General features: G+C 40.3%; 1 protein-coding gene across 3 annotated transcripts in view; it reads left to right on the top strand.

The window, feature by feature from the left end:
* HSD17B12 (hydroxysteroid 17-beta dehydrogenase 12) overlaps nt 1-7566 on the top strand; it is a 201288-nt gene extending 193722 nt beyond the window's left edge. For all 3 annotated transcript variants that reach the window (XM_045015386.1, XM_045015387.1, XM_045015385.1), the window contains exons 10-11: nt 4905-5054; nt 5296-7566. In XM_045015386.1, the coding sequence (XP_044871321.1) occupies nt 4905-5054; nt 5296-5400 (255 nt within the window). In that variant the 3' untranslated portion in view covers nt 5401-7566. The remainder of the gene's footprint in view (nt 1-4904; nt 5055-5295) is intronic.
* Nucleotides 7567-12675: the final 5109 nt, after the last annotated feature.

Below are 12675 nucleotides of genomic sequence, written 5' to 3'. Positions count from 1 at the left end.
CAGCATGTTAATATACTACTTCTGAAGCTCAGTACAAGATGTAGCAATGCTGCCCGAGTGAAAACGCCTTCTCTTTGGAAGCCAGGTTTGATCAGTGTGGTTGTACTGTAATGCAGAGAAACTTTTAGGTTCAGAAACAAACTCCTCTCTGGCTCCAGAGGCCACTTCCAATCTTCAATTGGAGAATAGCAACTACATAGCCTCAGGGTCAAGTATTCCTGTGCGTGTATGGAGAATAGGATGAAAATCTATAGTGGAAAGTAGCTGCCAAGAATGAAAGGAATATGGAAGAATCTAAGGATTTCTCTCAACACTAACTTGCGAGTTTCCTATTAATGGGGGTGCCCATGCTCTGTCTGCAGAAACATGATTCTCCATGGGATAGTCAGTCTGAAGGGGTCATTGGGTGGTTCTTCCTTCTGTTCATTCTATTCTTATTTTCTGCTTCAGAACAATAGGCAGGGAACAGCTTTCTGTCAATATTGGGCATTTTTGCCTCTTTTCAAATACTTTTACACATATTTTAAAAGTATAAGGAAGGAAAAAATCTTAACGCTATTTACATTTCTTCCTAATACCTCTACTATAGCATCCAGGCAGTGGTATAGTACTGGATTTTCTTTCACACTTTTGTCTTGTTTGAAGGATTTTCCTTGAATATCTGAGATTTTGTTTTGTTGTTCTGTATAAGTAGGTTTTTTTTGGGGGGGGGGGGGAAGGAAGAGGGGGGCATTAAAGAGGCTTTTTCATAGTACCCTGAAAGAACCTTCCTTTACCTCCCAGGTGGGTGGTAGTACCAGAAGATCTGAATGCAGCAGTTTCTCAAGAGGCATCAGTATAAAAAGATTATGGTCCAATTAGTTTTCCTTCATATAGGGAGTGAGTGTGGTTTACAAGCTAGTGCATAAGACAGGGACACAAGACTCTGAGTTCTGTTCGTTGGTTTCCGCTGATTTATATGATCAGCTGCTCTACAGACTTTTCTGGTCTGAACAGTGTAGTGTCATATGCAAGCACCCAGTTTTACCCATAGCAAACCTTGCTTTGCTTACAGCCTTTCAATCTCTTGATCCCGGTTGAATAAAACATACCTCTGAATAGTTTTACGACTTTTGTATTCCCTAGGAAAAATTAACAGCTTTTAGGACATATAACAACAGCATTATCCCAAACAAAAGATCACCTTCTTAGTGAGAGATGGTAGAGCTAATGTTTCTGAAGCATTTTTTTCCACTATAGAATGCAGGAAATAAAATGTTGTTCCGTAGACTTATAACTTTTAACTACAGTGAAGTATTTAGAATAATGGCTATAGAACGCTATATATAAACTATCAGCGGTACAGCTTATTCCCACTCGGTGCTCAGTTTCTCTGTGCAGACACTGAATTATCTTTCGGCACCATCTAGTTGTACATCTTAGTAGTGCAATTTGTACATACATTTCTTTTGTTTCAGAATTGTGTGGATAGTTAAGATTGAAACTATATTTTGCCCAAATTTGCAGAAAGGTGTTCAGAAAAAAAAGGGTATGTCTTAAAAGAAACACTTGCTTTATTTTACTTTAAATAGCTTGTCCTCAAAACTTCGTATGAAACTTACTGGAAAGATGCTGGCAAGATTTACAGCCTGGAGACTTGAAAAGGGATTTTGGAGAATTTATTCATTGGTGAATACAGAATTGCCAAATAGTCAGTCAAATTCCAGCAGACTTTTGAAAGGCAGCAGATGAAAAGTAGAACCTTTTTAATTTAAAAAGTACAGGCAAAGTGTTCAAACTTGGATGCCTAAAGTTAGGCACATACATTCATATTTAAACACCTGAATGAGTGGTGTGGTTTTACAGAGATGCTGCTGACCTATAATGGGAGCTGAAGGCATTTACACTTCTGAAAATCAGATCACTTTTTAGGGTGAAAAATCGGGACGGGCTTTGGGGGGTAATAGGTGCCTATATAAGAGAGCCCCAAAAATTGGGACTGCCCCTATAAAATCGGGATTTCTGGTCACCCTACCACTTTTATTAAAGTGCCTTTATCCACATTTGAAAATTGTGTGCTAAGTCTTTAACCCTTTTATTTGCAAAGAGCCTTGAAAGTATAAACTGATCACGGGGAGTCTTGTTATGATGACTTTAAAAAAATGCACCTGGAGGAGAAGCAGGGAAAGGAGGAAATCCCAATCTGTATTATCCATTCTTTTCCCCGAATTCCCCAGTTAAGTCTTGTGTGCATGGGAATGTTTCAGCCCACACAGAAATGTACCCCCTTGTGGAATGGAACACATCAACTAGCAATACTTTAGAATGGGAAATGGACTTCCTTATGCAACTAAAGCAACAAGGAAATCTGGGAAAACAGAATGAAGTTACCCAAAATTGGAATTAGCTCAGAACACTGGAGCTGACGCTATTCTCAAAGTTCCATAAACAAGTACAAGTACACTGATTTGAAATCCTCTGCAAGAGACTTACCCATTACCGCACTCCTTAATGTCACGCTGCGGCATTGGTTCGGTATCAGCTCTGCCTACTGAATCATGAGCCCCACTACTGCACCACCTGGATTCTCCCAGCAGTTCTTCTGTCTAAGTACTGGTCAGGACCAATCCTCTTTAGCTTGTGAAAGCTAACAACATAGCCCTAGGTTATATGGCTGTGGATTATTAATTCTCTTGAATCCTGATTGTATTTATTTGTGTGTATATATGTACATAATATACACATGATAAATTGTGATTTCACCAAGAGGTGATCTGATTTTTTTTTTTTAAGTTTAACTAAAGTTCATACTTTTTTTAGAATCCAGTACTGCTAGCTACAGTCACCTAATGTACTCTGAACTTTTTTGCTTCTTGCCATCTTCAGTAGATATATGTAGAAACTGTCTGAAAACACACTTGGGACTATTTGGGGAATCTGTTTTTACAATTTATGATTCTGATAATGTTACAAAGTTTGTTAACATATTCATAAATGATCTGGAAAAAGGGGTAAATAGAGAGGTGGCAAAATTTGCAGATGATACAAAACTACTCAAGATAGTTAAGTCCTAGGCAGACTGCGAAGAGCTACAAAAGGGTTTCACAAAACTAGATGACTAGGCAACAAAATGGCAAATGAAATTCAGTGTTGATAAATGCAAAGTAATGCACATTGGAAAACGTAATCTCAACTATATATATAAAATGATGGAGTCTGAATTAGCTGTTACCACTCAAGAAACAGATCTTGGCGTCATTGTGGATAGTTCCCTGAAAACATCCACTCGATGTGCAGTGGCAGTCAAAAAAGCAAACAGAATGTTTGGCATCATTAAGAAAGGGATAGATAATAAGACAGAAAATATCATATTGCCTCTATATAAATCCATGGTATGCCCACATCTTGAATACTGCATGCAGATGTGGTCGCCCCATCTCAAAAAAGATGTATTGGAATTAGAAAAGGTTCAGAAAAGGGCAACAAAAATGATTAGGGGTATGGAACGGCTTCTGTATGAGGAGAGATTAATAAGACTGGGGCTATTCACCTTGCAAAAGAGATGACTAAGGGGGGATATGATAGAAGTCCATAAAATCATGACTGGTGTGGAGAAAGTAAATAAGGAAGTGTTATTTACTCATTCTCATAACACAAGAACTAGGGGTCACCAAATGAAATTAATAGGCAGCAGGTTTAAAACAAATAAAAGGAAGTATTTCTTCACACAACGCACAGTCAACCTGTGGAACTCTTTGCCAGAGGATGTTGTGAAGGCCAAGACTATAACAGGGTTCAAAAAAGAACTAGATAAATTCATGGAGGACTGGTCCATCAATGGCTGTTAGCCAGGATGGGCAGGGATGGTGTCCCTACCCTCTGTTTGCCAGAGATTGGGAATGAACGACAGAGAAAGGATCTTTTGATGATTATCTGTTCTGTTCATTCCCTCTGGGGCACCTGGCATTGGCCACTGTTGGAAGACAGGATACTGGGCTAGATGGACCTTTGGTCTGACCCAGTATGGTTGTTCTTATGTTAAGAAATTGCAGTGTCAGGGAATGCCTCTGTGTAAATGTGGAATCCATCTCTTGCTGACAAGGCTGTAAGCGTGTCTCTCCCAGGCCGGGCACAGTGGTGAGTCATTAAAACTGAATAGCTATCTATTCAGGTGGAAGGATCTTGAGGACAACAGTTTAGCTGGAGCCTCTGAGAACCAGTTTTCTCCTACCTAGTTTGTGGAGGCTGGTGATATGAAAAGCGGGGGAAAAAACCAGCAGTAGAACAAAGGAACCAGGTGTTGATAGTGAGACACACAAACTCCAGGGACTTATTGAACAGGAAGCTTTGGATAGGAAAGAAGAAAATAGAGGCAGGCTTTTGTAGCATGGGTCCTTTCTAAATTCTGACCAGTCAAGGTCAGAGACAGCTAGCTGAAGTAGAGAAAGGCTCCATGCTTTTGAAGGGAAGGCTATAGGGGAAGGATCCTTGGTGCACCAGAACAGTCTGTCCAGGCCCAAAGAACTCTCCATAGTGATGAGGAAACTGAGGTAAGGGAAATATATACAGGCATGTCTTATTTTCTTGAGATCTGTGTGTGTCATGCTGTTAAGTAAAGAGCAATGGTCTTCATAATCCTGTGGAAGTCTGTCTGAAGTTTTCGGGGAAAGGTTGTGTTTGAGCTACTGGGAGGAGCAGAGGGGGACGGCAGTGGTCCCAGGGGCTAGGCAGTTGGACTGCAGGGTCTCTTCTCTCAGAAGCAAGCGCTAGCTAAACAGAGGCGCTATACTTGGAGAGCACAGCTAGAGACCCCAAGCCAGGATGTACAATATGAACTTTGTTTCCTCTTGCCATGTTCAGTAGATGTACATGGAATTTTATTGAAAATGCACTTCACTTACTGTGATCTCTTTTCCTACTTGCAGAGTGTTCTACCGTATTTTGTGGCTACAAAAATGTCTAAAATCCGCAAACCAACCTTTGATAAGCCCAGTCCTGAAACATACGTAAGAGCTGCCCTTGGTACAATAGGCCTGCAGTCCCAAACCAACGGATGTCTGCCCCATGCCATTATTGTAAGTTACCTTCAGAAAGGGTATGTTACTCATTTTGTGTGGTCCTGAGTATGTTCTGCATGTACTCTGACCATGGAGGAAAGAGAATTATATTAGTTATGTTTTTTAAAATCCTGAGACTGACACTTGTTCTTTCGTACTTAGTCCTAATTTTGTCACATTTGAAAATGTAGAAGAGATTAATTTTAAGTTCATTTGGTGCAGGTGATAACAGTTGGAGTTTTTTCTTTTAATTTCTTAGGGCTGGATCTTTTCTTTTCTTCCCACCTCAGCAGTCATCAACTTGACAATGCAAAAACACAAGCAATTACGGGCTCGCTACTTAAAGAAAGTGAAGGAAAACTAAGTTGCAGCAACTTGATCAGATGTTTTGACAGATGGTGGCTCAGTACCCACAATTCAGCACCAAATAGACTTAATCACATTTAAAATTTTCTCTTGTAGTTTTTACTTTTTAATGGGACCAAACACCAATTTGGGGTGGGATTATGATATAACATGATTTCTTTCTGGCCTTGACTTTCCAATATTGATTTCAAAATATGCTTGATTTGTTGGTCATATGTGACTGTGATACTAACTGGATTTAATCATTAGCTTTATGTAATGTATTTATACCAATGAATAAGGAATTGTATCCCAGTGCAAGTAGCTTGGTGATAAAATCAAAAACCCACAATAAAGCAAGACAAAGTGCTAGAGGGTCTTAAACTACATTATTGAAGTCAGATGGCCTGTGCTTAGTTAAAAAGAAAAATGGAAGTTGAGGCCATCACTTTATTTTTTTCATTTTGGAAAAGGCCAGTTATACAACCACCACCTGTTTTCTGAGTTGTGCTTGTTTGGGTGAAGGGAAGAATGGTGGCAGTTTGGATTTCAGGAGAAAACATGGTTATTAAAAAAGGAAAGCTAATGTTCATTGATGTAGCCACTCCCCAGCTCAGCTTCAGAGCGCTTGCTAGGATGCTATATGGGTAGTCTTCTTGTGATGTCTCCCCATGTCTCACTTAGCAAGCTGTATGTGTAGTGGGACACCAGGGAGAAGTATGTGTAACTTCACCTGGGCAGAGCTGCTATGTATGAGTCTCCAGTAAAACCATTTCTAGGCTAGTGTCAAGTTAACTGAGAAAGACCACCCATTTTTAGTTATTTTTTGTTTTACATCCTAAAAGACCACTCATAGCTTTCATCTAGTGTACTAAAATGGATTCTTGAACCAACATTTGATTGTTTTGTGTAAATTTGAAGGATATACTGTAATCTGTTTTACGAAGTGGAGGGAAGTGAGCCAAAGTATACAGTGGGAGTGATTGCTATATATATTTTAACATCCTAAAACCGCATTTGTTTAAATTCTTGCATCTTGAATATTAATGCTAACTTTTCAAAAATATATTATCTTCTGGATTTGTAATGACCTTTTAAAAAGATTGATGCCTGCTGTAATCTGTAGACAGTAGTTGCACAATGTAGGTAAATGCTATCAGTTACACGCTGCTTGTTGGTTGATCTGTAAAACACTGTATTAGTACTTGAAATGCAGATCTTGAAATTCAGTGCTGTCTTTGTTAGGGCTGCTGGTTAAACTCTTTTTCTGGCACATGCACCAGTCTGTTCTCCACTGTGGGCCTGCTGATATAAGAAGCTGAATCTTTGAAACCAATTTCTAAAAATGAATGTGCAAATTAAAAACAATAAATGCATTTAAATGTAGAGAAGCTGCAGAATCAAGTGCTTCAAAAGTTTGTTTCTAGGCTGAGCCATGAATGTGTTTTTACAAGCGACTTTTACGCCATGAAAAAATCTACTCGGGGAGGGGAGTGTGTTTTTGGATTACAAAACATTGGATTGTAAAATATTGGATAATTTTTAATAGGATATGTGAAATAAAAGCCATCACGGTTGGTGCCGTTAGGTTGAAAGTTTTAGCCCAGACGGAATGCTCCATTGAGGCTGCACTATCCTTATCTCACCATGGGGGAACATTGATCAGCATGTGTGTGTAAAGTCCATACTGCCCCTGCCTGTCTGCTCTGTGGATAAAGATTTTGTTCTCCATTGACATCAAAATCTTTACCAGCCGTAAATGTACTAAAACTGTACTTTAAAAGTAACTTACATGGGCAATAGCTTCATCATTTTTAGTGGTGCTAGAAATCTGTGATCTGGAGTTGTTTATTGCCCTTGCGAGAATAATTTAAAGCTCTGCTTTTAGGTTAAATGTGTTGTATTGAAGCATGAAGGGGCTAACATTTCTGTACATTGAAAATACATGAATACCGATGCAATGGTGCTGCTCAGGTATGAGATGAGGATCTTATCCCATAGCTTTTATTTTGGAGTGGGGGTGATTGAATGTGGGTGGATTAGATTGCATAAGGCCACTGTTGCTTGGCTTGCTTTGGAGAAGACATGGGGTTATTTGACTAACCAATTCTGTGTATATTCTTTTTCTAACACACACACAGAGAACTGAAATAGTTAAAATAAAAGATTTCTCCTGAACGGTTAACTCTCGAGTTTCCTTTTTTAAATGTTTTACCCTGCTTCATTCAAATAACTGGTGTCTTGTATACAGGGCAGCACAATACTTGAAATGATCCTTCCCCACCCCAAAGAGAACTCCATTACTGTGGCTTCCTGCTTGTCAAGAATGACAGCTAAAAGTGGCATTTGTTTTTGTTTGTTTGTTATATCAAAGTAAACCACTAAAGGGAAATAATTCACTTTCCTGCATGTGTTCCTGTTAGTTTGACTGAAGCTTGCTGCATAGCGAGTGCTAACTTGGAAGAGAACTCTTACATTCAAGCAGCGTGTTCAGTTTTTGAATTGTATGGTATTAAGCACGTTACTAGCATCATAAATTGCAGCCCAGGAATTGCATTCTGATTCTCTAAAATCTTTTCTCTATTTTGAGTTAAAGATGGAAGCCTTCTCCACGTGTTCTCCTAAACGGCTTTGTATTTGCAGTTTAAAAACCTGCTACATTTCAGTAATTGAAGTGATTCCTATGTACAGTATTTTGTGATGTGCTATAAAAATAAGGCAACTTTCCTTTTCTACATTTTTTTCATTTTAATATTTTACAAATGTTCTGAATTATTTTTTAACTTATGTAACTCCAGTTCTTCCATTATTTGCACTCCCTTTTTTCTGAGTGAGATGGTGGAACAGAAGTGAGGTCAGTCACACGGTAGGTAGATCTAAGAACGTAGTCTGCACAGAAAAAAAAATCGGTAACTATATGGACAGCACAATTATTATGATGCAAATTTGTAACATGGAGGATAGAATCTGTGACTTTGGCCTTAAAAGGCTTCTACCACTTGTTCTAAAGAATCTTCAATAACTGTAGCAATGCACTGATACCACTAGATGGTGACAGTTACACACATACTCAAGCAGGTCAGACATGTTCTGTCTTCGGAAGACAGAAGTGGATGGCAAAAATGTAACCAGAAGTAAAGAGGCAGAGGAAATCAATAATGTACTTGGAAGGCTGATTAATAGCTCAATCAGTGCAATAGCATTTATAGTGATGCCAAGCATGGTCTAGGACCAAAAGGTAGTTAGCACTCATGACTATGTACATATGTGTCAGACAGTTTTCTAAACTTTTTTTTTTTCATTGTTGGAAACCCAAATGCTTGGGCTCACTTTGGCTGAGTTGAGACTTTTAGCATTAGAGGTAACTTTGCAAACTTCTTGTTCTCTGCCCTGACAGGAGCGAATGCTGCTTCGTATACAGGCAAGTGAAAAATGTTTTCATTATAAGGATGGCAGGTAGATCTTGTGTAAGTTCTCATAACTTTTACAGGGCTGGATTAGCGTTTGCATGTTTGAAAAGGCAAGTTTGAGTAAACTCCATGTCCATTACCCACTCCCAGCAAGAAATTTGGGAACTGGATTTCCCTTTAATCAGATACAATTCATTCACCATGAAGCCCCAGTGCCACAAAACAGCAAGATTTTTTTTTTTTAGTAAAAATTTTTGAAAGCGTTACGTGTCCTCATTTTCAAATGTGCTGAGCACCTGCAGCTCCCCTTGACTTCTTGGGATTTGTTGGATGCTCAGTGCTTCGGAAAATCAACTGAGCATTAGATAAATTTACAGAGACCAAATAGAACAAAAGATTCATGAAATGTTTCCCTTTTAAGTTTTCCACATATTGAAAGTTACAGTTGTTCCAAAATTTTACATTACTTTCATTTCTTCTTCTTTTTTTTAATCTTACTGGATTGTAGGTTCATAATGGTCAATTGCCACTTAATCGATATTAAATGAAAACTAGGAGGAGGAAAGTGTGATCACACTGGGCAATAAAAGGGAAATGAAATAAGAGGAGAATGACGTAGAAGAGAAGCTCATATACAGGCTCCTTGCCTGAGCAATGTGAGCAGAAGGACTGAAAACACTGAGCAGCAAGGTCTTGAAGTTACACTTTCTCTATTTCCCTCAGCCATCCTATATTGCATAGTCATTGCAGACTGACGCACATTTGGCAGTGTGCAGAAAAGGATGTCTGCCTTAGGTTAGGAATGATGGTGGTTCTACCTGGCTGATTTGTTGGGGAAGCTTGCAAGAAATGCTCTTTTTAATAGCGAGAAAGAGAAGTCTAAGTTGGTACCAGTAAAGTAGGGTTGTCCTGCTTCCTGAGTAGGACTGGGTGAAAAGTTTGAAATACTAAGATTTTTCTCAACGTGTTATAAAACATTTAATAAATTACCATTGAAAAGGTTCCAAAAGGATGGGTGGCCTCTTCTCTCTTAAATAGTAGAGAGGAAAGATTCCTTATCAACACACCTAATACAAATCTGTAAAAGAGGAGTTAGTCCTGAAAGTCATCAGAAAGGGACAAGCCAATTTTGAGCAGGAGAAAAGGGAGACGCACACAATTCAGAGACTGTGCTGCTCTAACACTTAAAATCAAAAGGTTAGAAAGGCTGAAAGAAGTTAGTATAGAGCAATGGTTCTCAACCCGGGGTTACGCGTACCCCTGGAGGTATGCAGAGGTCTTCTGGGGGTACATCAACTCCTCTAGATACTGGCCTAGTTTTACAACAGATACATAAAAAGCACTAGTGAAATCAGTACAAACTAAAATTTCATACAGCCTATGACTATACTGCTCTATATACTATACACTGAAATGTAAGTACAATATTTATATTCCAATTGATTTTATAATTATATGGTAAAAATTAGAAAGCAAGTTGTTAAGTGAGGTGAAACTTGGGGTACACAAGGCAAATCAGACTCCTGGAAGGGGTACAGTTGTCTGGAAAAGTTGAGAACCACTGGCATAGAGCACACTACTGTATCTTTGACTTACCCAGAACAGGGCTCAGAGAACGGAGACTTTTAAAAGTTCTACTGCAGTATGCCTAACAACTTTCATCCTTTTAATCTTCACTAAGCTATAGACTGTTAACTATTTTAGAGGAAAAATCCTCCTGAACAAGTGAGTATTTGAAGAACATGGTTCTGAAGAGCCAAAAACCAGATTTGCTCGACATGAGACCAGTCAGATTGAACCTGAAGGAAGCAACTGCCTGCAACAGATGTACTTAGAAGAAACCTGAGGATTCTGCTGGACACCCATTATCCATGCTATCCCATCAGTTGGGAATCATCCAGGATAAGCAACTTCCCAGCTGAGGTGAAAAGACACTCTAATTATAGAGAGACAAGGTGGGTGAGGTAATATCTTTTATTGGACCAGCTTCTGTTGGTATGAGACACAAACTTTTGAGCTTACACAGGGCACTTCTTCAGGCCTGGGAAAAGCTACAACACCACTGCATATACTAAGTATAGACAGACACTTCCAGTAAAATGGATTAAACATAAAATGTATCCTGGTCGTATTGCTTGTATTCTGCCTATGCTGAAAAGTTGTTTCATAAACCTTTTTCTGAAGACCTCAGTAACTAGAAACCTTATCTGCCTGAGCAACTTGCTGACAGGTAACCTCTTCTAGGGATTGCTTAAATCTGAGTCCACTGACTTACTTTAAACCAAATATACCCAGTTGTTTTATAGAGGCACACATCTGTATCTAAGTTGTCTCTGTCTACAACTTCACAGATGTTCATTTATTTGGGGGTGGGGGGAAGAGAATTGAGAGAGAAATTAGCCAAAGGAGTTATCTGCAGAATTGATTATTTGATTCCTACTTTTTAATTTTCTGGGTTATTCAATATACTTATGCAGGACAGCCATTAGTGTAATAACCATTAATTTTAAATATATATAAGGTTTATATAGCCTACATATTTACAGGCATGGACTTAGATATGGAAAGTGATTTATGGATTTTAACCAGATTTAGTGTCTAGAAATTCGCCATGTCTGTTCCATCCACTTTTTTTTACCAAGCTAAACGCCTGGTACCTTTGAATGTTTGTCCGTACCGCTGTCATCTCACTGGCAATGACCCTGTTCGCCTATTCCTCTGGTACTACATCGCCCTGGTATCTTAAAGTGGTCTCTTAATCTGATTCTGAGAGTTCCTACAGATCAGAATTCTTTTCTACAACCCATCCATGTATCTCCTCTATCTTCAATGCACAGCTCGAGCTCTTGGCACTGAGACACACAGAGATTGATAGAAACACTATTGTGGGGTTGGGCCACAATCCTATACCAGATGCAGCACTTACCCTTCTGGCGTCCTTGGGGAGTTCCCCTAGATTCAAGGGCAATTTCTCCTCAGCACCAAACTCCAAAATGGTTGAGGCACTATTCTCAGTCTGCTACCATCTTTAGTGCTGATGCTGGCACAAGATCACTATCCAGGTGCTCTTCACCTATGGGTACTGTCCTGTTCTCATGGATGCTGGCACATGATCTCCACCTGGGTGCTGGTCTCTGGCCAGAACCATCCTCTGTGCTGACATTGCTACCCATCAGGTGAGAGAGGCTTTACCTCCAGCTCCAGTTCTTCTCCCTTCTGAGCTCTTAGTCCACTGGACCAGACAGACATTTTGCTGCCTCCAGTCAGGGCCGGCTCTAGACCCCAGCGCGCCAAGCAGGCGCGTGGGGCGGCCCTTTCCCGGGGGGGCGGCATTTGGCTTCGGCGGACCTTCCGCAGGCATGCCTGCGGGAGGTCCACCGGAGCCTGGGACGAGTGGACCTGCCGCAGTCATGCCTGCGGCGGGTGCCGTGGTCCCGCAGCTCCGGTTGAGCTCCCGCAGGCATGCCTGCGGCAGCTCAAGCAGAGCCGCGGGACCACGGCACCCGCCGCGGGACCGGGGAAGGGCGGCGCAGCGCGCTGCGCTGCTTGGGGCAGCCTAATTTATAGAGCCGCCCCTGCCTCCAGTGAGTACCACCTCATCCTCCACAGATGAAGCAACTGTATCTGAGTCATCTACTCCAATCACTGATGACTATAAGGAATACCAGGAGCTCATGAAGAGGTTAGCTAACTCTGAGGATCCAGATTGCATTAGTCCAAGATAACCCTCTTTGGCTTGTGGACATCTTGCATTCTTTTGGTCCAGCTAGAATGGCTCTGTCTATTTAATGAGATGACTTTGTGCCCACAGATAAGTGCCCTGAAAAGAGGTATCAAGGACCTTCTCAAGGACATGAATAACTTTATTCACATCCCACCCAGGG

The sequence above is a fragment of the Mauremys mutica genome, chromosome 4 (assembly GCF_020497125.1).
Source record: "Mauremys mutica isolate MM-2020 ecotype Southern chromosome 4, ASM2049712v1, whole genome shotgun sequence".
NCBI classification, from domain to species: domain Eukaryota; kingdom Metazoa; phylum Chordata; order Testudines; family Geoemydidae; genus Mauremys; species Mauremys mutica.
Note: the sequence above shows the minus strand (reverse complement) of the source record. Positions and strands in the feature narration are given on the sequence as shown.